The sequence below is a fragment of the Rattus rattus genome, chromosome 2, assembly GCF_011064425.1.
Source record: "Rattus rattus isolate New Zealand chromosome 2, Rrattus_CSIRO_v1, whole genome shotgun sequence".
Lineage (NCBI taxonomy): Eukaryota > Metazoa > Chordata > Mammalia > Rodentia > Muridae > Rattus > Rattus rattus.
The window spans coordinates 71,581,977-71,609,196 of NC_046155.1; the positions used below are offsets into that span (position 1 = coordinate 71,581,977).

Here is a 27,220-nt window from a genome sequence, read left to right on the forward strand (position 1 = left end):
TTTCTCATTTGTAGACGAGCCCATGGATTCTACAATGGAGGATGCTGTTGATGGTGATTTTGCATTAATGAACAAGTTGGATATAAAGTGTGATCTTAAAACACTCAGCAGTGACCTCAAAGTAAGCATAGAAAGTGAAGAGAAGGAGAAAGAAAAGAGTTTAAAGAAAGAAGGATCTAAAGACTTGATTCATCCACAAGCTATAGAGGAGAAGTTGGGCTCTGGTGAACCATCACATTCAATCAAAGTTCATATTGGGCCTAAGCCAGGTAGTGTAAATTTTGTATCACTTGATAGTAATACTCAGAGACTTTGATTAGATTTTCTTGTATTGTGATTTTTTTTGGGGTGGTGGTGGTGGGGTAAGGGTTTTTTTCCCTCCCTCCTTCCATCCCTCCCTCCGTCCCTCCCTCTCTTCCTTCCTTTCTTTTTTCTTTAACTTGATTTTTTAAGACAGTGTTTCTCTGTGTAGCCTTGGCTATCCTGGAACTCACTCTGTAGACCAGGCTGGCCTCTGTGAGTACTCTGTGAGTACATTGTGTAATTGGAGACACAAATATGTTAAAATGAGCAAGGATTTTTTCTTTATAAAAAAGATTTATTTATTTTTATATATGTGAGTATACTGTAGCTGTCTTCAGACACACCAGAAGAGGGCATCGGGATCCTGTTATACATGGTTGTGAGTGGATGCTGGGAATTGAACTCAGGACCTCTGGAAGAGCAGTCAGTGCTCTTAACCACTGAGCCATCTCTCTAGCCCCAAGAATTATTAAAAGAAATACCACAACGATCAGCCACCAAAGTTTGTTCTAGATTAAAAATGTCCCTAGAAATGTGGACCACAGAGGTAGAAAATCTTTGAAGATTTTGCAGAAATCTATTTGCAGAAGCAGAGGAGTGGGCAAATGTTTAAAGTGGATGAATGGATTGATGAATGAGTGAACAGAGGAATGTCTTTTATAATAGAGCTGCCTTGAGACATTGGTGTGACCTTTTGCCTTCTTTGACTGCTCCTATCTTTAGGGTAGAATTTTAATGATCCTATGAAACTTCAGTGTGAACTCTTTGGACTTATTCTATGTAATCTATAATACTTGAAAAGGACATTTCAGAGCCAAATGTCATTGGTTTATTATTTTGACATTCTTTTTAGGTAAAGGGGCTGATTTGAGTAAGCCTCCATGTCGAAAAGCAAAGGAAATGAGGAAAGAAAGGAAAAGGTTAAAACTGATGCAGCAGAGCTCAGCTGGAGCCTTTGAGGGCTTCCAGGCTCAAGGTCAGCCAGTATCTTTGTTACCAAAGGCTAAATCCAACCAGCCCAAGTCACTGGAAGACTTGATTTTTGAATCTTTACCAGAGGATGCATCGCACAAGTTAGAGGTACTTGGAGGGTGTTTCTGACCGGTTGCATTGCATTCTGTGTTGGGTACTTACTTTCTTTGCACTAATACTTACCAGTTAGCATTTTACTATTTAACATTTAGGTTACTGTAAGTAAACTGCTCTTTGAGAAAATCCTTTAAGAGCTTTTGAAAATATTTTAGGCTACTAATAATAGTATTTTAAAAGTCATTTGTAGCATGTTTTTAAGCAAGATACTCTGGCTTTTTGTGTTACTTGATTGCAATTAAGTAGTTTATAAAAACACAAATATTGTAAAATTAACTTTATCTTAGAAATTAAAATGGTAAAAGATAATTTAGACATTAAAAGACTAGAACATAATAAGCAAATTGGTTTTATCATCATATTTCAATCTAGGTTTTGATCAAGGTAGCACTGTTGCCATATATTCAAACCTGTACTAACTTACACTGCTGCCCTGGTCAGGGTTACTGTACAACCTTTAATCCTGCTGTGATGAAACACTATGGCCACAAAACTAATTGGAGAGGAAAGAGTTTATTTGGCTACACTTCCCACATCACTGTTCATCACTGAAGGAAGTCAGGACAGGAACTCAAGCAGGGCAGGAACCTGGAGGCAGGAGCTGAGGCAGAGGCCGTGGAGGTTTGCTGCTCACTGGCTTGCTTCCCGTGCCTTGCTCAGCCCCTTTCTTACAGAACTCAGGATACCAGCCTAGGAATGGTACCACTTGCAATGGTTTGGGCCTTTCTTATCAATCATTAATTTTAAAAAAGCCCTACAACCAGATCTTATAGGAACATTTTTTTCAATTGATGTTCCTTCTCATCAGATAACTTTGGCTTGTGTCAAGTTGACATAAAATTAGCCAGCACAACTACCAAATTCTTTCTCAAAAGAAATCCCAGCCAATTTAGCTAAAAATTTTCTGTGACAAATTCCCATTTCTCTCAGACTTTCTTATTTCAACAACAAATTAACAATTTCAATATTAATTATTTATTAAAATTATTTAAAAAACATTAACCATAATGATGTAAAAATATTCTCATGCTTGATTCGAATTCGTAGCTTAATACCCAAGGACATTAATGCTAATCTTAATGGGGCTGACGTGATGGCTCAGTGGAAGAGTGAAGCCCTTAGTTCAGATCTCTAGCTCCCATATATTCATGGCTGTAAGCAACTGTAATCCCAACTCTAAGGGGTGTAGGCAGCCGGATCTCAGAGTGTGTTGGCTAGCCAGCTCACCTAGCCAACACGGTGAACCTCTGGTTCAGCGAGAAGCCTTAAACTGTAAAGCAGTAGAGCTACATTCAGCTTGCCAGGCGTAGGCATGCGTACCACACACCCATGTGCCTGCGCTGTACACACAGACTCACAGAGATTATAAAAGGTTTGCTATAGAGGTTTTATCAGACCAGTTTAACAACTTTGACTATTACAACTGCTTGTTACTTTGATACTGTTACTAACTTTCTTTCAAGAATTGTAGAGAGTTAAGTATACTACTTAAAACACAAAGGGGCCTCATCCTTTGATCATAGGTAGGATATTCAGGGAATCAGCCACACCTCAAATAAGAGTTCTGTAGGGGACTGGAGAGATGGCTCAGTGGTTAAAAGCACTGACTGCTCTTCCAGAGATCCTGAGTTCAAATCTCAGCAACCACATGGTGGCTCACAACCATCTGTAATGGGATCTGATGCTCTTTTCTGGTGTGTCTGAAGACAGCTACAGTATACTTATATGCAATAAATAAATAAACAAAGAAGCCAACCTTAAAAAAAAAAGAGTTCTGAAGGTCTCAGCATTTGCATTTTTAATATAGTAGTACCCAGGGTGGGAGGGATTTGTTATCTGCTGGCTGTCACTCTTTTTCTTGTGCCAACATGAAATGCCCCATTCATTATGTCCTCATTGTATTGTATTTAATTTCCTTTTGCTGCTATTTTACTAATGCATCTTAACTGTTAGTAATTAATGTTAAGATGAATGTTAGTCCTGTGCAGAGTTACCATTTAAGGGAAACATACTAGTGCCTTTAACTCTACATGGCATGCACGCTAGTTAACGCAGTCGTAGGCTCAGTTAGAGGAACAAAGACACGTAAAGGTGTGTTCACAGTTTTCAGTGGTTCTGACTGACTGACTTTTGGTAAGTTTTAGACAACTAAAATTTGAGTGTTTGTGTTATCACAGCTAAGAGGAACCTGTCAGTTTTTAATTTGTCAGAGGTGAGGCTTAAATTTAGAGGGGATTGTTTTTGGCTTTCTTTAAGTAGACTGTAGATTGTAATAATAACTTTTCTTCATTTGCTAACTCATCTGGTTTTTAATGTTAAAATAAATGTTATGCTTTAATAATTTTTGATCGAGTGTTTCTGTTAGTGCATATTCTGTAGCATTGAATCATTGAATGAATTAATAAACATTGTCTTTTAACTCCTTCTGAAGGTGAGGGTGGTAAGATCTTCTCCACCAAGTCCTCAGTTCAAAGCCACATTTCAGGAGTCTTACCAGGTCTATAAACGTTACCAGATGGTTATTCACAAGGATCCACCTGATAAGCCAGCTGTGAGCCAGGTCAGCAGGCCACGTCTGAGGTTTCGGTATAACTGTACTGTATTTTTGTTTATATCCAGTTCGTTGCATAACGGCACAAAGATGAGACTGAGTGAGTGGACATTCTGTAACTGGGAATTCACATTGTCATGTGTTAAGTGCCAGTCACACAGAGTTTCCAAGTGGAAAGTCATGTGCCACGCTGCTTTTATTCAAAGCTTCATATTTACCCACAAGTCATGTAGCTTCAAGTTAGATGCCCATGAGAAGAAGGTGCACTTGGCCTTGTGTGTTGCTATGCTTCATCCATGTTTGAAAGTCATCTAGAGAGTTCATAGCAGCTTAGTTATTCCTTATTAATGGAATACCCATATACAAAAGAGATGGACTGGAAAAAGAAGAAGGTGGAGGTCTTTAATAGACTCTTTGTCCACTTACAATTTTAAATAGCAGATTATTTAAAAAGATAAAAAAGGTCTGGGAATGAAAAAAGGCCTAAAGCACTTCATTCAGTAGAGGTGGCAGAAGTGCTGGCTGGGACCAGTTGGCAGCAGTAGTCATTAGTGTTTGTGACAGTACTGCTGGTGAAGAGAGAAAAACCAAAGTAGGAAAAAATTGTCTGTCTGGCTCTTGCGAGTTTAACATTGTCCTGAGTGTTGGTAGAAAGTTGGTCACAGTTGGCTGTGTCCCTCCATTTCATTCCTGCTGCTTTATGACAGATCCGAGGGCTGAACTTTGGAAGTGGTTTGCAGAGATCTTCCTCTAGCCTCACCTTCAGAAGTGTGTCAACAGGTAGAGTTGGTTCAATAGCATTGGCTTATATTTTCCTTGCTCTGAAGGTGAGGCTAGTACCTGCCTCCTTTGAGGACCCAGAGTTCAAGTCATCCTTCAACCAGTCCCTTTCTTTATATACCAAGTATCAAGTGGCTATCCACCAGGATGAACCTGATATATGTGATAAGTCTGAGGTACTGTCTTTTAAACATTTTTCCCTATATCAACAAGGTTGTAAAGAAGCATGATGTATCTTGACTATTAAGTAGAGCCGATTGACGGCTCTCTGAGTGTCTCTTACTGAGCTTGGTGGGAAAGATTCAGACCTAGCATTTTTGAATCCTCTAATAAAAAATAATTGTAAAATCAAAAAGTTTTCCACCAGGAACTTGAGTACAGCATCAATAGGGTTTTTGTCCTGCAGCCTAAGTCAGCAGACATTTACTGGCCACACCTTGAAGTGGACAAAGCACACCTGTTGAGATTGCTGTATAGAGAGTCATCTGACAAGGTGATGGGGTCCTCCATTTCCCAGGCTGTGGATCTGAGTGAGTGAGAGATGATATTGTTATAGCAGTGGGATAGAGGTGTGTTGGGATAAAGGAACAGACAGGTGCAGAGCTGACAATGAGTCAAGCCTGGGCAGATGGGAAGGAGTCTGTCTGGCCTAAAAAGAGAAGGGTGTTCTTGGCATCAGTTCAATCACGCTCAACAGTATGGACGCTGAAGTACATGGTGAGCTTGAGGAACCACACTCCTTAGCTGTGTGTAAGGCAACAGAGACGATGAATAAGCTGTGCAGTTTTAGTTAGGAGCAAGTGGTCTTCTTAAAGTTATTTTGGAAACAGGAAACACATGAACACCATTTTTATTTTCGTCTCCTTCCTGCCCTTTGCTATTATGTTGGACTATTTTGCTCCAAATCTTAACCACTCTACCATTTTTGTCTATAAGCACTTTAGTATATATCTTGACTTACTAAAAATGTTTGATAATGAGCTAAGACAATCTAGGAAGAATTAAAAACATGTGTTGAATACTTCAGAAAAATCAACTTGGAAGGCATAAGAAACCAAAGCTGAACTGATTTTTTTTCTTTGTGGTGCTGGACGTTGAACTTTGTGCAGGATAGGAAACATTCTACTATAGTTTAGCTCTTGAAGCAATACTTTTTTTTTTTTTTTTTTTTTTTTTTTTGGAGCTGGGGACCGAACCCAGGGCCTTGCGCTTGCAAGGGATAATTTTTTTTTTTAATGAGAATTTTACTTGTATATGTAATTCAGAACTAGCTTTATTCCTTCTAAGAATATCAGGTCTGTGTAGTTTTTTCTACAGTTGTTTAATCGCAGACTGACTCATGCTGGTTGAGATGACTGTTGTTATTTTAGGGCTCTTCGTTCTAACAGTCTAGACCTCAGCTTTTAAAAAGCAGCATGACTCTTTCCTGATGGCTTCAGTGAAAAAGCTGCCAGGATGTTGTATATCTAACCCTGGGGCCAGTCACAGAAGCTGCGGCAGTGAGGGACTAAAAAGTGATGGGTAGAGGAGACTTTACCTGAACCCCAAGTCTTAAGGAAGAGGCAGTGGTGACTAGCATGCTGGGCCTTCTAAGGTCCTGTCTGGGGTGAAGTCACTGTGGTGGTAGATATTCAGAGGAAGTCGGTATTCGAGAATGGGGAGTCTCCAGACAGAGCCCAGAAGGCTTGATGGATTTTACCTGCTTTTTTTCATTTCTGTGTATCTGTCAGTTTGTTCCTCTGATTCCTTTTACTGCTTTCTTTTGTAATACATGACTTGTTTCTTGTATGACATTTAAAATTCTTTTAAGATTTTTTCATTTAAATTTTGAGACATAAAAATAATCTGTGAAAGTGCCTAATCTAGAACTTATCCCATGGATATTCTTTTATTGGGGCTACCTCAGATTTATACTAACTATTCCATAGAGATAATGAAGTGTTATTTCTGTGGTTCTAGTTTCGTCTGGTCCCTTTTTGTGCCATTCTGTTACTTTTAACACAGGTTTCATGTATGCTTGTTATAAATCAGTTACATTTTATAAAATTTAAATATAATTTATAATTATAAAGTATTTCTGTCTTATATAATTCTTTATAATTATATTCTTAAGTATAATGTAATTATGTAAAATAACATATAATTCTATTTTATACAGTTAATTTTATATAATGTCTTGGGGCTAGAAAAGTGGCTCAGTGGTTAAGAGTAAGTAGGCTTCCAGAGGGTTTGAGTTTGCTTTCCAGCATCTATGTAGGTGGTTCACAGCTGAGAGTAACTTCAGCTGCAGAGGATCTGACACCCTCTTTGGCCTCCAGGCATGCACACACATGGGAAACTTTCATGCACATAATTAAGAAACAGTAAAACAAATCTTAAGAAATATCTATGTGTGTGTGTGTGTGTGTGTGTGTGTGTGTGTGTGTGTGTGTGTGTCTTTGTGTGTGTGTGTGTGTGTGTGTGTGTGTGTGTTTTTATGTGATTTTTTTTTTTTCTTTTTTTTTGAGACACGGTTTCTCTCTGTCGCCTTGGATGTCTTGGAACTCACTCTGAAGAATAGGCTTGAACTCAGAGGTCTGCCCTTGCCTTCCAAGTGCCAAGATTAAAAGCATGCGCCGCCACCACTACTGGGAATGTTAATGTCTTTTATAAACTGAGAAAAGGGATAAAAATAAGTAAATATTGGGGCTGGAGAAATGGTTCAGCAGTTAAAAGTCCTGGCTTCTTTTCCAGAGGACTAGGTTGATTCCCCGCATCCACATGTGTCACAGGCTGCTTTAACTCTGCAGGCTGAACATGAATGTGGTACACAGAAATACATGCAGGCAAAACAAGTACCCACAGACATAAAATCAACCAATGTCAGAAAGTAGCTATTTATACTTCATTTATTAACCTTTTTGCTTCTTCTGGCTTTTGTTTGTTCTTGTAGATTTAATTCAGTGGTTGTCAACCTTCCTGATGTGGCCCTTTAATATAGTTCTTCATGTTGTGGGGACTTCCAACCATAAAACTTTTTTCGTTGCTACTTCATAACTGTAATTTTGCTACTATTACAGGTTATAATGCAAATATCTGTGTTTTTCCATGGTCTTAGGTGACCCCTGTAAAAAGGTTGTTCAGCACTAAGGGGGTTGCGACCCACAGTTGAGAACCACTGATTTAAGACATCTTAAGACTGGTGTCACTTCCCAACTCTAGTAGAGTTTTACCCCTGTCCAGTTTCATTACAGCCTTATTGTCACTGCATTCATAGTGTATATGTTACTGGCCCAACAAACCAAGTGTGCACATGCTATTTTTATAGTTGCTTTTTAAATCAGAAGCAAAAAAAAAAAAGAGAGTGAGTGTACCCCAGTATTTGATAGCCTGTGTTAGAGGCTTAGTCTTAGGCTTATGTGTAGTCCTGTCAGTGACAAGTGGTTCAGTTGTGTTTGTCTCTTCTCTTGGTCTTTCTAAATGTTTGCTTCTGTTGGCCTCAGAAGGAGCTTCTCTGCTCTACTGGTTGATTTGTTTCCAGCAGCACTTTGGGGAAAATGTTGCTCTGCAGTCAGAAGTAATTAAATGTTCTTTTATTGTTGAGAATACTTTTCGATATCCTGGGTTTCTTGTTATTCCAAATGAATTTGCAAATTACTCTTTCTAACTTTGTGAAGAATTTACTTGGAATTTTGATGGGGGTTGCATTGAATCTGTAGATTGCTTTTGGCAAGATGGCCACTTTTACTATATTAATCCTGCCAATCCATGAGCGAGCATGGGAGATCTTTTCATCTTCTGAGATCTTCTTCAGTTTCTTTCTTCAGAGACTTGAAGTTCTTGTCATATAAATCTTTCATTTGCTTGGTTAGAGTCACACCAAGGTCCAAGGTATTTTATATCATTTGTGACTATTGTAAAGGGTGTTGTTTCCCTAATTTCTTTCTCAGCCTGTTTTTCTATTGAGTAGAGGAAGGCTACTGATTTGTTTGAGTTAATTTTATGTCCAGCCACTTTGCTGAAATTTTTTTTCATCAGCTGTAGGAGTTCTCTGGTGGAATTTTTGGGGTCACTTAAGTATACTATCAAATCATCTGCAAATAATGATATTTGACTTCTTCTTTTCCAATTTGTATCTCTTTGACCTCTTTTGGTTGTCTAATTGCTCTGGCTAGGACTTTGAGTACTGTGTTGAATAGGTAGGGAGAGAGGGCAGCCTTGTCTAGTCCCTGATTTTAATGGGATTGCTTCAAGTTTCTCTCCATTTAGCTTGGTATTGGCTACTGGTTTGCTGTATATGGCTTTTACTATGTTTAGATATGGGCCTTGAATTCCTGATCTTTCCAAGACTTTTAACATGAAGGGGTGTTGAATTTTGTCAGGTGCTTTCTTAGAATCTAATGCTGTGGTTTTTTTCTGTGAGTTTGTTTATACAGTGGATTACAGTGATGGATTTCCATATATTGAGCCATCCCTGCATCCCTGGGATGAAGCCTACTTGATCATGATGAATAATCGTTTTTTATGTGCTCTTGGTTTGCGAGAATTTTACTGAGTATTTTGGCATTGATATTCATAAGGAAAGTTGGTTTGAAGTTCTCTTTGTTGGGTCTTTGTGTGGTTTAGGTATAAGTGTAATTATGACTTCATAGAAGGAATTGAGTAGTGTTTCTTCTGTTTTTTTTTTTTTTTTTTTTTTTTTTAATTTTTTTTTTTTTTTTTGTGGAATAGTTTGGAAAGTATTGGTATTAGGTCTTCTATGAAGGTCTGATAGAATTCAGCACTAAACCGATCTGGTTCTCAGCTTTTCTTGGTTGGGAGACTTTTAATGACTGCTTCTATTTCTTTAGGGACTATGAAACTGTTTAGATAGTTTATCTCATCTTAAATCTCTTTTTTTTTTTTTTTTTTTTTTTTTTTGGAGCTGGGGATTGAACCCAGGGCCTTGCACTTGCTAGGCAAGTGCTCTACCACTGAGCTAAATCCCCAACCCCAGTTTATCTCATCTTGAATTAACTTTAGTACCTGGTATCTGTCTAGAAAATTGTCCATTTCATCCAGATTTTCCAGTTTTGTTGAGTCTAGGCTTTTGTAGTAGGATCTGAAGATTTTTTGAATTTGAGTTTCTGTTGTTATCTCTCCCGGAACCCTTTTCATTTCTGATTTTATTAATTTGGAAACACTCGCTGTGTCCTCTCATTAGTCTGGCTAAGGATTTATCTATCCCCACCCCGGTTTTTTTTTTTTTTTTTTTTTTTTTATAGTTCCTTTTTTTTTTTTTTTTTTTTTTTTTTGTATAGTGAGTGAGGTAACCCAATCACAAAAGAACACACACTGATAAGTAGATATTAGCCCAATGCACTCACTGATAAGTAGATATTAGCCCAAAAGCTCAGAATATCCAAGATAAATTCACAAACCACATGAAGCTCAAGAAGAAGAAAGATCAAAGCGTGGATGCTTTAGACCTTCTTAGAAGGGGAAACAAAAAACAGAAGGAAATATGGAGACACAGTGTGGAGTGCAGAGACTGAAGAAAAGGCCATCCAGAGACTGCCCCACCTGGGGGGAATCTATCCCATATACAGACACCAAAACCAGACAATATTGCGGATGCCAAGAAGTGCATGCTGACAGGAGCCTGATATAACTGTCTCCTGAGAGACTCTGCTAGAGCCTGACAAATACCTAGGTGGATGCTCGCAGCCAACCATTGAACTGAGAATGGGGTCCCTAATGGAGTAGTTAGAGAAAGGACTGAAGGAGCTGAAGGGATTTGCAGTCCCATAAGAAGAACAACAATATCAACCAACCATACCTCCCCCTCACCCCCAGAGTTCCTAGGGACTAACCACCATCCCGAGAGTACACAGGGATGAACCCGTGGCTCCAGCTGCATATGTAGCAGAGGATGGCCTCATCAGGCATCAATGGGAGGAGAGGCCCTCGGTCTTTTCAAGGCTTGATGCCCTAGTGCAGGGGAATGTCAGGGTGGGGAGGTGGAAGGGAGTGGGTGGATGGGTGAGGGAGCACCTTCATAGAAGTAGGGGGAGGAGGGATGGGATAGCATGTTTCTGAAGGGGAAACCAGGAAAGGGGATAACATTTAAAATATAAATAAAAGATACCCAATAAAAGAAAAAAATGTAATAAAAAAAGAAGTAATTAAATGAAGATCTCTTGGCTAGGGAAATTTTGAGGGCAGTCCCTGAGGTTTGCTTTGATCCATTCCTTTAGTTGTCTCCTCTGCTTCTCCTCTCTGACAAGCCACTGGCCTGCAGGTCAGCTGTTGCTCAGAAGGAGCCTCTGGCTTCCTAACTGCTTACCACCATAATCTCTGCTGTTGTCAAGAATATTAATGCTTGAACACCTTCATCCTCTGTCCCAGACGTAGCTAGTCCCTTTGGGCAGAGAGAAGCGTCTCCCTTCTTTATTCTCTTACTCAACCCTCATTTGACCTGTGCAGAATTGTTCTGGGGTGTGTGTGTGACATTCCTGAATAATTTGTCTAAAAGGCACTGAGGCACTGTACACAGTTCAAAGCTTAGGTCTTCTAAGATAAATAAATTGGACCTGCTGACTCCCAGAACTACTTTTCTTTTTTTGCTTTTCTGTTTAAGAAATTTAAACTAACAGTCTGTCATTAATATACAAAATCCATTTTGGCTGTTGTTAGTCATAAAATAATTCCTTAAATTCCCTAAGAAGTTTGTTTTTGAGAAATTTGATAAAAGGATAATAGGGCTTAGATATTCCTGATACCAGTTCAGCTTTTTTCAGTAGCATCATTAGGAAAGTATCATGCAGTTACTCTAGAAAATTAGATCGGACTCACAACTCACTGCAGTGTGTTTGTCCAGTGGGATTTTTATTTAGCAAGATGTCAAATTTTCAGAAAAAAATATTTATAAATAAAATAGATGATTTATGACTTTACCTTGTGTATAATACAGTATAAAGAACATTTAAGAATATCTGCTTTCGGGGTTGGGGATTTAGCTCAGTGGTAGAGCACTTGCCCAGCAAGTCCCTGGGTTCGGTCCCCAGCTCGGAAAAAAAAAATACTGGTCATCAGCTGGAAAACCAGGCCATCAAATTTGTTGTTAGCAGTTTAGAAAGTGGAAAAGTGGCTGAGGGATGTTTTGGTAAATAAAACAATTTAAAATATTTATTCTGTTTTAAGTTGAGGAGCTGTGCCTTTGTGTGAATATCGAGCATGGCCGGAGGCTTCAGACACCCTGGAGCTGGAGTTACTGGCAGCTGTAAGCCATCTGAAGTGGGCTTTGAGAATCTTAGCTCAGGTCTTCCAAGTGCAGTATGTGCTCCTAACCATCTCTCTAGCCCCAAGACACTTGTTTGCTTCTTCATGTTAGCTGCCACATTATTTCCTTCAGGGGTTTGTTTGGTCTTTTGGTGAGCACCTGAAGTCTGGAGCAGTGCTATGTCTGAGCCCTGGTTAGGTTTGACTTAATGAATACAGGCACAGTAATGGTTCCGGGTAATCTGTGCTCACTTCTGTTATCTCTGAAAGTGGAGGAGAGGAATGATGAAAGACGTGAAATGACTTGTTTGGTATGAAAGGGATGGTATTTCTTTTTATTTTTCCCGAAGTTTATTATATTTATTCATGTATGAGAGATTGATTGATTGTAGAGCATGTGCTGCGATGCTTATGTGGAGATCAAGAACAGCTTCTGGGAGTCGGCTCTGTGTTTTTAAAATTGCTTATTTTACTTAACGTGAGTGTTTTGCCAGCCTGCATGTATGTGTATGCACCATTGGTGCTAACAGAGGTCAGAAGAGTGCATCAGGTCTTCTGAAATTGGAGTTATGCATGGTTATGAACCACCATGTGGATACTGGAAATTGAACCCCGGTTCTCTGCAAGAACAGCCATTGCTCTTAACCTTTCCAGCCCCTACTGCTAATTCATGATGAATCATACTGTCTGAGAGCAAATGTGTCCAGTGATAAATTGGTTAGGTGTGCGATAATGAGGTGACAACAGTTTAATTCCATCTGTTAGGATCAGAGTATTGATGGGCTGAGGAGAACCAAGGGTGAGGTATAAACTGATCAGTTTCTGCCTTAAACCATCGCCCTCCACTTGTTTCCTGTGTGGCTCTAAGAGAGTTCCCAATCCTTTAGCTGTTTTTGCTGTTAAGTTTCCTATTTGTGCAGTGTGCAGGAGGGAACACAACAGTGTTTATTGTGAGGAGGAAAAATAAGATCATCCTTGTAATGGCGTCTGACCCCGGGATGTGGATCGGTGATGATGCACATTTGTACTGTAAGGAGTCGTCAGGGTGTTACAAATATCAAGGCCACTGATTTTTCCTGAGGGCTTCACAGTCCGGCAGCCACCAGCTTTTCTCCCCGGCTCTTTTGTACAAACAGCCTGCTTTGCTGCTTACTCATTTGACCGGAGCTCACTGGCTTTCTCAGGAAGGTCAGGAGCAAATAAATGAGTCTTCGGCTGTATTCGGTAAGCATTGCAAATAAAATTCTTTTCTTGTTGCTTTGTGTTTCCACTTACATTAGCATATTCATTTGAATTGAAAGTCACATGTTTACTTATGTTTGTTTATTGTAGTGTTGAGAATTGAACCCAGGGCCTAATGTACTTTAGCTGGCCTAAACTCCCAGCCATAGTTTTGAACTTTAGTATTAATTTTTTCCCAAAAGGGGGAAAATAAAATTCATCAATAGGTAAGAAATTTTTATGCTATTTGGACTCATCCTGTTAGACCACAGGAAACATGTGAAGAGAACCACTAGTCAGTTTGTGCATTTCTTTTCTTTGCTTAGAACTGCAGAAGAAGGAAGACTAGGTCTCTCTAGGTTCCATCTGATGGAGAACTTGCTAGATCGGGGCTAGTTCTTTGATAAATTAGTTATATTGGGTCAGTCAGTCAGTCGTATACTTTTGCTTGTTGTTCCAGCTTAGAAAAATGTTTGGCCAGAGCCACAGCACCCAGCAGTGTTCCTCTAACACAGGCCAGGGGCTTCGTCCAATGAGTGAGTTCAGAATTGACAGTTTTTAAGAAACAGCTGGCGAGAAATTTAGTTGATGCTAAGTTGTAAATGTCTCAGGAAGAAAAAGGAAAGTTTGAATGATATCTAAAGCTCTTGACAGTTGTTTTCCTATAATAAGTAAAAGCTGCTTTTAATTTTCTGAGTGTTGAGAAATTGACCTAGGATGAGTTAAGCACATCTTAGTGAGTGCAAAGCTCTGGGATAGGAGCAATGTGGCTGTGCGTGCCATCGTCTCTAGGCTTTCTATTTAGGTCTGCTTTCCCCATTAAATTGGAGGGAGGTGTCAAGTGAGCAGCACTTCCCACTGATTGATGGACTAACCAAGGAAGGCTTGTGTTTTGCTGCCGTTCACTTGGTATGCCAAATAATTTCAGGTAACTGCCTGCATGATTTAAAAGTTTGTTTTCTTCTAGTTGGTAATTATAAAAGTAAATAATACTTATCCAGAGTATAATTCTGCCATAAAGTATGTCTAAAAAGAGAACCTATATTTGTATTGGTTTATAAATATTGGTGCATCTATTTCTGGGCTCTTATGTGACAGTCATTCTGAAATAGCTCAAAAATTTACATTTAGAACATTTCCCATATTTATTTCCCCTGAGTTATAGAAGAATATGATTCTTCTCTTCACTAAATCATATGAACATCTTAACTTCTTGTTTGTTTCTATCACTATGGGAGAAAGATACCTCAATGAATAAAGCATAGTCTAGCACTTTCTAGCTAAGAAATAAAAATAAAAATGAACTTTAGCATAGTGTTGCAGTAAATGCTGATTCCCAAGTGTCTTTGCCATACGTTTCTTTGGAGTCCTTTACATAAATGTGGTAAATGTATTTCTTGTGTTTTGTTGTTGGTGTTTTTTTCAAAGACAGGATTTTTCTGTATATCCCTGACGGTCCTGGAATTTGCTTTGTAGAATAGGCTAGTGCTGGAATTAAGACATTACCACCATGCCTGCCTCTGTATCTTTAGTTTGAGAAAAGTCTATTTTAATTTCCACAGAGACTGGACTAGTTTTCATTCCTACCAGCATAAAAAGACCACTGCAGTGAAAGTTTTAAATCGTTGATGAAAGAATCTGAAGAAAGTACTGTGAGTCAGAAGACTTCCTGTGTTGGAGGAATTAAAATGGTGGCAGTGATAGCATCCCCATCAAAATTCCAGCACTATTTTTCATAGAAATAGGGAAAAAAATCTTCAAATTCATTTGGAGGCAGTCCTGAGACAAAAGAATATTGATGATTTCAAGTTATATTATGGAGGCATACGTAGTAACCAAACAGTAAGATACTGGCACAAAAATAGGTTAAGCTGGGGCAGAGAGATGGCTCAGTGGTTAAGAGCTCTAACTGCTCTTCCAGAGGTCCTGAGTTCAATTCCCAGCAACCACATGGAACTTACTCCCTGCCCCCCTGTGTGTGTGTGTGTGTGTGTGTAATAGGTTAACTGATCTGCAGAACAGAACAGAAGGTCACATACAACCACACAAGCTAAAATCATCTCATGCTGGAGAAATGACAACTTTGTTAACAAATGAATGAGATTAGGCTGTTGTGTCTCACCCTTCACAGCAAACAACTCCAAATGGATCAGAGATTTATAATGTAAGACCTGTAACTCTGAAACTATTAGTAAAACTGTTAGAGAACTATAGAGATGTAGATTAGAAACTATTAGAAAAAGCACTTCAAGATACAGGCATCGGAAAGGGCTTTCTGAATAGGATCCTAGTTACCTGGGAAATAAGGTGAACAATAGGCAAATTGGACCTCATGATAAACTGTACAACTAAGGAAGTAGTCAACTTAATGAAGAGGCACCCATTGAATGGGAGAAGAACTTTAGCATATATTCATCTGACAGAATGAATGTACAAAAAAACTCCAAACAATATAGAAACAAACAACATAATCAAAACACGGACTAAGGAGCTGGCAGTTTGGAAAAAAAGAAATACAGATGGCCAATAAACATGAAAAATGTTCCAACTTCACTATCAATCAGAAAGTTACAAATCAAAGCCATATTGAGATTCTTCTTATTCCAGTCAGACCGTCAGTCATTAAGAAAATAAATAACAGCAAATGCTAATTTTGATTTGTAGGTTTTGTGGTATTTTCTGCTTATCCTCAATTTATATTATTCTGATTTTTGGAAGGTATCTTATTTTTCAAGGTCGGCTCTAATTCTGTGTGTGATTGTGCATGTATGTGTAGAGGCCAGAATTTAATGTGGGGTATCTGCATTCACACTCCACCATGTGCTTTGAGATAGGATCTCTCACTGAACCTGTGCTTTTATTCATTTTTTGAAGCCTGTCTAGGACAAATTTAGAGAATTTAGAGAAAGAATTTTTTTAAAGAATTTTTTTTTTAAGATAACATAAATCTTAGCTATACTCCATGTTGATTTTTAGATATGTGAATTCTCCTATAGTCACTACTCAGCGTAAATGGTAGAGCATTTGCTGCATGCTAAAAGGTTTGTTTTCTTTGATCGGTATCCTACATACACAGAGGTTAACTATTGTAGAGTAATTTTAGTAATTTTGCACAGATAACCAGACTCTTTCAAAAGGTATTTTATAGTTACTCTTGTGGTTGTTGACCCATTTATTAATCCCAAGTGTTATTAATACCAGAATTCTCTTGAAGGATATCATTGGGTAGAAACCAGAACTCATTCAAACAAATTTTAAGTTATATTTTAATTTATATGTTTTTGCATGGAGGTTAGAGGACAAATGGCTGCAGTCAGCTCTGTTTCCATTTGGATCAAACTTGGGTTGCAGACTTTATGGTAGCCTAGGCTCCTTTACGGCTGAACAACCCCACTGGCTCCAGAAAGGAACTTTTTATTTCTTTTTAAATTTATGTGTATCTGCCTGCATGTATATATGTGTATCACATGCCTGTCTGACATCTATAGGAGTCACAAGAGGGCATCAGATCTCCTGGAGCTGGAGTTATAGGTGGTTGCAAGCCATCATATGGCTTCTAGGAATTGAACCCAGGTTCTCTGGAAGAGCAGCAAGTGCTCTTAACCGCTGAGCCATCTCTCCAACCTCCAATAATTGAGTTAGTTGGTAAGGACCAGCGTTTCTTCAAATTTTGTGGAAAATTGGTTCTGTGCAGTGTTGATAGAGCTTACATGAAATTTAAAGCAAGTGCAAGTTTCTTGTGATGTAACTTTATAAACTATACTAAATGAAAGTCAAGATTTTTATAAACATGGGAGTCCAGAGTCCGTAGACAATCAGGGTTTTTTTTTGTAATTGAGGTAGGGCAGTTGTAGCTGGCAGAATGTATCAGTTTAGTTAGACCTGGAATCACTGAAGTGGATCTGGTGTCTGGCATTCATGGGGCACCAGCTTGGGACAGTGGTTTGACTGAAATTGGTTTACAGACTCAAAGGAAAAACAGGCTGGGCTGGGATAGCACATTCTTTTAATCCTAGCACTCAGGAGGCAGAGGCTGGAAGATCTCTATGAGTTTGAGCCCAGCCTGGTCTACAAATCGAGGCCCAGGACAGCCAGGGCCACACAGAGAAACCCTGTCTTGGAAAACCAAACCAAACTAAACCAAACCAAACCAACCAACCAACCAACCAACCAACCAACCAACTAACCAACCAATCAAACCAGAGGCACAATGATTTACGTGAATCAGAAATCAGATGAGCATATAGATATAAAGCCAGTGAGGATCCCGGTTCCACTAGTATTTAATGCATTACAATGTAACGATAACGATTTTCATTGTCATCATTTAGTTTCTTTGAGGTTTGTTTTGTGCAGAGTTCTGGTCAGAATGTGGTATATATGATTAATCTTTCAACCGATTGTTAACATATGGATTAGAGAATATCTGTAATATGAATTTAGGGAATTTTTTTTTACATTTTTATTATTTTTTAAAAATTTATCTAATTTTATTTTATGTGCATCACTCTGAAGGTATCAGATCCCCTGGAATTAGAATTACAGTTTTGAAGCCAGTGCTTTTAACCACTGAGTCTCTCCACACCCACTTTTTCTTCTCTTCCAGTTGTTTTTAGATCTTAGTTTTGACTCACTATTATGTACAGATTTGATTCTCTTTCTGTTGAAAGACTTTTAAAAAGACACTGCTTGTGTCTTAGGTTGCCCTGAAGGCTTAATTTTTTTTTTTTTACATTATAGTATAAAACTTTGTTCCTTTGTTGAATTAAATTTCTAAGAATTGTACATTTATGAGAGCCACATTCATAAGCATAAAATTTTTATCCTGCCTGAAAACAGCTAGCTTAAGATAGTGTGAATATAAATGGTAGGGCATTGGAAAGGAATCGAAGTGTGACTTAGCCCAATGAAGAATGATGGCTGAATTAAGACTTTCAAATTCCTAAGAGAACTGAGGGATTTACCTTGAGGTTGATTCAGATTAATCATTATAAAATTCTAGATAAGGATTTTCTAAGATTACCTCACGTGGAGACAGTAGAGATGGTAGAGACCTTGTAAGGGAAGAGGTCAAGGAACAGTGAGCAGTAGACGCCTTGTTAAGAGGAGGTGTTTCTTGGAAGTTGATCTGAACAGTTACAGGACCGGAAGTGCACTCTGATGGAGACAGCTCACTGCTATTCTTTTTTTCCGGAAAAATACTGCTTTCTTTTCATTAATTTGACTTTTTTGATACAGGGCGTCACTATGTAGCTCTTGCTGTCTGGAAACTCTGACCAGGGCGGCCTCAAACCCACAAGACATCCACCTGCCTCTGCTTCCTAAGTGCTGGGATTAAAGGCGTGTGCCGTTATGCATGGCTCAAACAAAAAGTTTTTAATGCAGTTTATCTTTATTAAAATTGCATTTTAATGTTCAGTTTTTTAAATACCAAAATTTAACTGTGGTTCCAAATTAAACAGCACTTCAAGAACATTAAAGGATTTATCTGTGGAAAAAATTTAATACAAAGATAAAATAGTTGATAATAATTTGACAGTGTTTCTGACAAAGAAACACTGAAGTGTGTCCTTCTCTATTCTTTCTTTTCTTCATTCAAAACAAGTAACAAGTCTCAGTCCAAGAAGGAGTTTTCTAAATGGCATATACTTCGGGGGACAGTTTTCACTTGGAATCTGTTTAGGAAATCAGTGTAAGCATCGCTTGCCTCTCAGGATCTGTTAGAAGGTGGTGTGAGATGGGCTGCCAGTGATGGATAGGGGAGTGGGGACAAGGATTAGAAACAGAATGCCTCTTCCCAAGCAAGGTGAGCAAGCCAGTTACTAGGGAAAAGAAATGTTGATGTGAATGTTTTCCTCCTCCTTTTTTTTTTTTAAAAGAAGTTTAAAGGATGTTTAAGTTGGCAATGTTGCATTGTATGTTGAATTTTAGATATAGGCCATAATCGTTGATGCTATTCTATTGGAAGTTTCTGCATCTCTTTCCCATTTACTTCTCGAATAAAAGACATAGAAAACTGGTGTTTTTATTTACACTGCTTGCACTGTGCTGAACAGGTTCTGAGCTATTGTTTGCCAGCCAAGTCTTGCTCTGTTTCATGTGTGTCCTCAGTGCAAGCTTCCTTTGGACATGTGCTCATGGTCCATCCTGCCTCTTGGTGACCTCCTCCTCTTCCTCTCTTCTTCCTCTTGTGATTCTTTCTTACCTGAAAACCCCCTACTCCAAGTCCTGCCTTCCTCTCCCTCCTGCCTGGTCACAGGCCCCAGCCTTTTATTAATCAGTCAGACTCTGGGGATGGGATTATCCTTTACAGCACATTGGTTTAAACAGTGCCCGAGATCAGGTTGCAGTCTGGACAGGGCCACAGAGCCCAGCTTCTGAAGACACAGCACACAGATGAATACCAACAGATACTCTTCGTTATCTGTTAAAATTCAAGATAAGGGACTAGAACTATGATTTAGTGGTTAAGGGAGTATACTACTTTTCCAGAGACCCTGAGTTTGGTTCCCATCACCCATGTGGGGTTGCTTACAACTTTTTGTAACTCCAGCTCCAGGGGAGGTACATGCACACGTGTGCACAACTAATTACAGAATACAGGTTTTTACATTTAAGATAGTTGACAGTTACAATTTTATACACATTTAAGTGAATTAAATTTATTACTTACTTAAAATTTACATGTCTATGATTGAAAAACTAAATTGCCGGTTAAGTTATGCCTGTTTTCAATTATATTTTTTTTCCAGAAAAAAATCTTTAAAATGGATAGGTATATAAGGAATATAGATTGGTAAGGAAGGTGACTATATTTTGCATCCTATTGTTTCTGGAGCGATGAAGTATATTTTTATCTATAAGTCAGTAAGGAACTTTATACAGCATGGTAAAAATGTTATCAATTTATCAACAGGACTGAATATTTTGAGTAAGATCTTATAAACTATTAACTAGCCTGAGTATACCTGTGTTAGAGATGGCATTCAGGTATTACTATGGGCTACTTACTGTGGTCGTAGTAATTCATTTTAAAGGACTTAAATATTTAGTAGCTTTAATTTTACAATAAAATTGGACATAGTCGTTTTCTTACCTTAACCAGTTGTTATGATACTATTTGTTGAAAGGAGTCTGTTTCTGTAGTCAGTCTTAGTGGATACAAAGATCATTTTGCCAGTTGTTCTTTAAAGTATCAGCATTTGTACTGAGAACGTAACCTGTATAGCTTTTTAGGGCTTCTCAGAGCAATTGACTGAAATGGAGCAAAGCAACAGGTTTTCCCTTCATACTGATGGGAAGGAAGCATTTCTGGAATCTTTCTCATGTCGTGGGGATAGTGTGTGTGTGTGTGTGTGTGTGTGTGTGTGTGTGTGTTACCTTTCTTAGGCTGTATCTTCATAAAGTGACTGCTATCTTTCTTGATTGATGCATCAGTTGGGCTAAACCAGGGTTGGGCTGCTTACAGACTCAAAGGCATGCGTATAACGCAGGTGACATGGACACGCAGTAGCGAAGCATGGAAACCTTAAAATAGAAAGAGAGTACAGATTTATTGTTCCCCATTTTCTCCAGTGTGAAAATGACCTTGTGTCTCAACTGGAACTTTCTGTTATGGGGAGGAGGAGAATTGATTCTTAGGTTGAACTATTGCAGAAGACCCCAAGACCATAGAATTTGCATTTTTAGAAACTTGTGTCATATCAGCATTATGAAAACAGCATCTTGGTATACTTTATACTTTCAGATAACTTTTATTAATAGAATTGTGTTTGATATTAAAGAAAATTTTTACAGTATCAATATGCATCTTACAGTCTGGAGCCTAGTTGATACTAGTAGCTTTGATATTCCCTGGGTCATTTTAGGAGTGTATTTGTATAGTTTGGGAGGATGTAGCTGATACTTGGAAGTTTCTTGTAGAACACCTAAGCATTCACTGAGTGGAGCTAATCATATATGAAGGAATCCTCTGTCTTCATCTCTTAGCCTCTTTAGTTTAATATGAACAGTGTTGTTTTATTCAACTTCTGTTACTTACCTCAACACCTTTCCCCAGTGATGTAGAAGGGAATCCTAGACATTATATAAGTTTACTGATAATTTTAGTCTCTTCCTTTCCTTGTTATGGAGCTCAGACCAAAGACCTCTTGCAGGATGGGTAAACACTCTTATCATTAAGCTACATCCCTAGCTCTTCAGTGTGTATCTCAGAGAGAACAGAAATTTGTATTTCCTCTGAGTACAAATTAGCTTTGTTGTAGAAAAAGCCAAGAGTGCTTTGAAACAGGCCAGTCACTGCAGCTTATTGTACTTAATACACATTTAGAAAGATGGATTAATATTACTTGGATATTTGATTATCAAACAAATCTCAAAGGATTTAGAATGTTGATTCTATAAATATATCTATGTCACGTGAACTTCCTGCCATGTGTATGTATGAGACATCTGAAAGTTTACATTGTCTATAGTTCTGTCCCTCCCTCTAGAATTGTAACGTACAAGCAACATGGAATAGTAATATTTAGTGCTCTGTTAACCTGTGTATGAGTCATTAATCAAAGAGAGGTGAAGGAGAGTAATAGGAAGTAGGAGAAAGAGTGACAGAACAATAAAGAAAGCAGGAATATGGGCTGGAGAGGTGACAGAGTAAATGTGGCAGCAGACATGCACAGTGTGGATACCATGCTCTTCCTCTGACTCGACACTGTGTCCTGAATTGTGTATGTTTACCTGTTCTTGCCATTAACTAAACCATGCTTTACAGTTAGGATTTGAAAGGTCGCTGATTCCTCTTTTACTGGGCATTTTTGTAGTTTTATGTTCAGAGGTTATGAGATAAAATTTAAAAGCTGAACTATTTTAGGACTAATTGTGCTGTATTTGTTTTTACACAAATATTTAGGGCTTTATAGATACATTCCAATAGTTGGTACTGCTTAGGGGCTGAGTTGAACTGTCTGCACTTTGGATAAATTATACATTGTAGAAAACATTAACTTTGTACAGACTTTTGCTTCAGAAGCTCTTACTGGAAAATTGTGTAATAACTTTCCTTTGTATGTTTTTCTTACTGCCCCATTCTTACTGGATGAAATCAATCCTATTCAAACTGGACTCTGCAGTTTACAAGATTCCTTTGCAACTCACCATTGGAGGTAAGAGACTGCTCTCCAATTTTCATGTTAGCAGTGCCCAGTGTAATGCTTCATGGTTCTTTTTTCAGGTTTTTATTTGGTAATTTAGGAGTGATTGTTTTAAAACAGTACATTTTCCGGTAATAGTAATGGGTTGAATACAGCCAATTTTTTTTTGTAGCAGCTATTCAGTTTTGTAACTAGTCATTGCTCCTTTAGATACATTTTTTTTTTTTCTTAGTAAGTAGGGAGGAGTCAGCCCTACACTTTATTTCTGTGAGCCCTGTGTTGCTTTGTCCCTGCTTAAGTCACTCTCATGCTCAGAAAAACTGGATGGGCACAAGCTGTCATCAGGCGTCACCTGCATAAGAGACTGGAGGACCTGCCTGCTGCTGAGCAGTCACTCGTCAGAACACAGGCACTGTTCTCGACGCTTCCTTTGCTTCTCATTTAGTCTTCATCCTGGTTGTCATTTGGAACTCAGAAAGAGATAAACTGAGATTAAAAAAAACTCACTGGATATTCAGAGAACCAGAGTCATGTGAACTGTGGTTGCAGAAATGCTTGTAGAAGATTGTAGAGACTTAGAAAAAGCAAAGCACTGTAAATCTAGAGGCTGGGCTTAGAGCCTTGCCAGGGTTAAGATGTGTCTTTACTTACTAGCCACATGACACTAGAAATCAAAACTTCCTGAGCCATCTGCTGAAATGAGGCAGCATATTTGTGAACTGAAGTATATTGTTCAAATCCTGTAATATTTTGTATTCTCCTCTTAAGCTGGACTTTTAGCCCTTCATACTCCAATATATTTATTTTTATTTTTGTCTTAGCCTTGTCTCTTTCTTTGCTTCTGTTGTTTCAGTTTAAGAGCTTCCTTTCTCAGTTCCCAGCTTCATAAGTCTTATTCCTTTTCAGGGTTGAACTGTAGCCTTATATTTTTCTTCTTCTTTTTTAATTTTTAAAAGATTTATTTTATTTATATGAGTACACTGTAGCTGTTTTCAGACACACCAGAAGAGGGCATCAGATCCCATTGCAGATGGTTGTGAGCCACCATGTGGTTGCTGGGAATAACTCAGGACGTCTGGAAGAGCAGCCAGTGCTCTTAACCGCTGAGCCATCTCTCCAGCCCCTAGCCATATTTTCTTTCTGAGACTGTCTCAGATCACTTTTTTACATTGAGAGTTGTTCCTTTTTCTATTCTATGATGATGCTGTAATCATTTGATTATTGAAGCTGTTCTTCTTAATAATGAGTGATGACCTATGACCAGTTTGAATGGTCACCAGGGGAAGTGGACCAGACCAGAGAAGCTGGTACCAGCCAGGTTTGGTTACATTCTTTAATCCTTCAGTCTTAACATGGAGGCAGAGTATAACAGTGAAAGGGCTGGGCTGAGTTGAGAGGGATATGGGTGGCCTGTGGGCAAGTCTTTTAATTCCTCTGAAAATGGGAGTAACACAGGTTATTATGATGAAATGAAGTGATTAATGGTCAACACTGAGCATAGTATAGGAAACAATTTTAAATAATAAAGTAGAAATAAGAACTCGTAAGACTCTTGGAGACAGCATACATTCTGTTGTCTGCTGAAGCTGAGGAAGTGCTTCCCGAGCACAGATGTGAGAAGTATCAGACAGAAAAGGCTGGACAGTTTTGTTTACCTGTGTAAAGAGACTTACTTCTATACCTGAAAATGAATGTAGTTAAAGGTCATTCAGAGCTTAGAGCGATGGCTCGCTTGCTGCTCTTATGGAGGACCTGGTTTGCTTCCTAGCATTTGCTTAGTGGCCCACAACTATCTATGACTCCAATTCCAGGGAATACAACACCCTCTTCTGTCTTCTTTGGGCAGCAGGTGTACATGAAGTACATATATACATACATACATACATACATGTACACAAAATACTCTTACACATACAAATAAATAAATTTTTTGAAAACTAAGGCAGTGTAGGAAAACTAATAAAAGGATTATTTAATATATTTAATATTTTAGAATCAATAAAAATCTTTGCTATTTTGTATAAAATTATGTTAAATCATATAAATAGTTGATAAAATAAGTGCACGTGATAAATGTAATTGTGTATTAGTAAAATGAGAAATGCAGCTTAAAGCTTAAACAGTAAAGTTAGGTAGAGCTGCTTCCTGTGTAGGGTCTTAGTGAGGAGGCTGAAGGGAAGGTCCACGTCTCTGGTCAGTTAATACTTAGATCAGTGCTTCTCAGCCTTCCTATGCTATGACACTAAACACTTCCTCGTGCTGTGCCGATCCCATCCATGACATTATGTCATTGCTCCTTCATAACTGTAGTTTTGCTGCTGTTACGAATCTATTGTAAATATCCGATGTGCAGGACATCTGATAATGTGATCCCTGTGAAAGCATCGTTTGATCCTCAAAGGTGTCCCAACCCCTAGGTTAGGAATTGTTGATATACATGATATTGACCACTTGCAAAAATGCTTTTAAATGGGTCTCACCAATAAATTTCTCTTAAATGTAAGTTCAGTGAGAAGAGGTCCTTGTTTCTCCATGTTTATATTTTTAATGTAGTAAGTTGTACATAGTAGGCACTGCTTTAGTAAATACTTGTTTGGATGGTTGAATGGACGGCTGGATGGATGGAGAGATGACTGAGTGATGTTGGTGTACTGAGTGAGGCTAGGTGTAGCAGACTTTTGTTCATAATTTATAGTACTCATCTGACAGCAAATGAAGTTTACTGTTTATATTTTAATATTCTTAGCTCTTTTGCCGTCTCAGCTTGACTGAGCCTACTTGAGACTAGAAGGTCTGTCTTTTTGTCTTTGAATGTTATTAGTTGTAGAAAGGGCTTGGAGTTTACCAGTTACCTCACAGTGGACCAACCAATAAAGGTTTTGAAATCCCGGGTCACTACCCTGTTTAAAATCTGGGCTGAGTGCTTGGAGTCTGCAGTCTTTGGTGGACAGTGTAAAGGAAAAGCATTGTGATCAGACTGGATGGTAGCTTGCTATTTCCTGTTAGTTTTCTTTGCTCGGTGATTTGGAGATGTGTTGCATCTTGGCAAAGTTGATTTTTAAGACAAATTTTTATTAGGCTTATTGAGTATAGGGAGGAAGATGAGATAATTAACGATCCTCTCCCTGCCCTCGATTCTCTGGTGGTGAATACCTCAAGGGTTTCTCCTGATAGTCCAGTGGCTTGGAAGTCCACAGGTGCTGCCTGCCACCTGAGTGCAGCCATCCCTAATCTCCTTCAGTAGCTCTGAGCTCAGTCAGGATTTGGTTCTGTTTCACTCCACTGTCTGAGAGGCAAACCTCAGCAAGGCAGGAGAATGCTGGAAGTCTCTACATGTTTAATTTACGGTTAAGCTTACGTTTTAGCCAGAGATATGTAGTTTCCTAATTTAAACAAAAACTAGAATAATTCCAACAGAGACGGTAAAATATAGAAGACTTGCAGTTCACATAGCCAACTTAAAGCTTCACTTTGTCCATAAGAGGTCCTGTGAATGAACCAGGTCCCTTTGTTGTAAGTCCTAGCCATTTAACTGCACATGGATCTAATGAAATTCTCAGGTTATAGTAATTATGTCAGTAATCTGATATGTTGTCACTTGAATGGACCATGTGTGGAGAGTCAGTTGCTTGTCTCTGTGGGGCTGACCCCTTTCATTCGTGAAGACTAATAGCACTCGTTAAGCTTTACGGGAAAAGAGCTTTTATCACTTTGTCAAGCCAGGTAGAGTGCATTTCTATTGTTTCTAACTTTGTGTGATTGTAACTGCTGAGGTACACCTCCCGGCGAGGTTTAGGGGACTTCTGCTTACAGACATTTCTGTGTGGCACCACTTACAGATGTCTTCAGTTAAATGCAGGTAAATAAATGGGATGATGTATCAGAGGTCAAGAGATTCCTGACATTCTCTTTAGAGTCATACTTTGCCAGCCAGTCCAGTAGGCTGTGGTCTCCTTGTCATGTTTGGAGAACAGAGGCTGCTGCAGCACAAGTTAACACACATTAGATCCTGTGTCAGCGTGGGGACTTGGGCATCTCTTCAAGTGTGTCCTTCTGATCCTTCATTTCAGATTCAGCTCCTCTCTCTTAAGCATTATAATACTTACTGAGAAGCAGTAACCACAGGTCTGTGCTTATTACATTCTTTATATTCTCTCATGATGAAAATTGAACACAGACAAGTAGATCAGACTAGCTAGGGGCTGAGAACCACAGCTAACAGTATGGGTCAGGAAAAGCAAGTGGGCAAGAGACAGAGTGGCACGGTGCTGAGATGCTCACATTCAGGATTCTTACTCAGAGGAAGCTAGCGATCAGAAATGGATTTACTGAGCTTCAGAGCGAGAGTTACCACTCGGCTTTGTAGTGAGGTGCTGTGTGGCTCTGATCAGTTGGAAGCTTAGCTGCACCTCTAGCCACTGCCCACTAGATGCCAGTAGCACTTCACCACGACGATCAGCACAGTCCTGTAGATGATGACAGACTGCCAAAAGTCCTGAAGAGGCAAAACTGTTCCCTCGTGAAATTCATTATGTGTATTACAAAGAGATAATGTTAGTGAGCTGATGGTGAAGATAAGATACAGTAGTAGATTGTTTTCAGTTCAGTAAAGATAAAAAAGTAGGAAACGTGAAATAAATAACTGGAACAAATATAAAAAGCTATAAGACCAATGGCAAGGTGGCCCTCTTAAATCCAGTTATTTATTACATTAAATATAAAAGCCTAAATCAAACTTGGCTGCATGGGAAATTTCACATTGTTTCAAACTTTTTTGACTATACTGGTTACTGTATTACACTTAAAATTTTCAGATTTTTGTTTTAGTTAAATTTCAATAGTCATATCTGACCAGTGGTTATGTTGTTGTACAGTTAGGGCTACACAG

General features: G+C 38.7%; 1 protein-coding gene across 7 annotated transcripts in view; it reads left to right on the top strand.

Annotated features, from left to right (window-relative positions):
- Positions 1 to 27,220, top strand: part of Ate1 (arginyltransferase 1) — a 114,781-nt gene that overhangs the window by 11,556 nt on the left and 76,005 nt on the right. For 4 of the 7 annotated variants that reach the window (XM_032892459.1, XM_032892456.1, XM_032892462.1 and 1 more), the window contains 4 exons: positions 15 to 269; positions 1,157 to 1,383; positions 3,824 to 3,952; positions 22,312 to 22,344. In XM_032892459.1, coding sequence (XP_032748350.1) covers positions 15 to 269; positions 1,157 to 1,383; positions 3,824 to 3,952; positions 22,312 to 22,344 — 644 coding nt within the window. Of the gene's footprint in view, positions 1 to 14; positions 270 to 1,156; positions 1,384 to 3,823; positions 3,953 to 4,770; positions 4,900 to 22,311; positions 22,345 to 27,220 lie in introns of all 7 variants that reach the window. The other 3 variants (XM_032892460.1, XM_032892457.1, XM_032892461.1) reach the window with 2 other exon arrangements.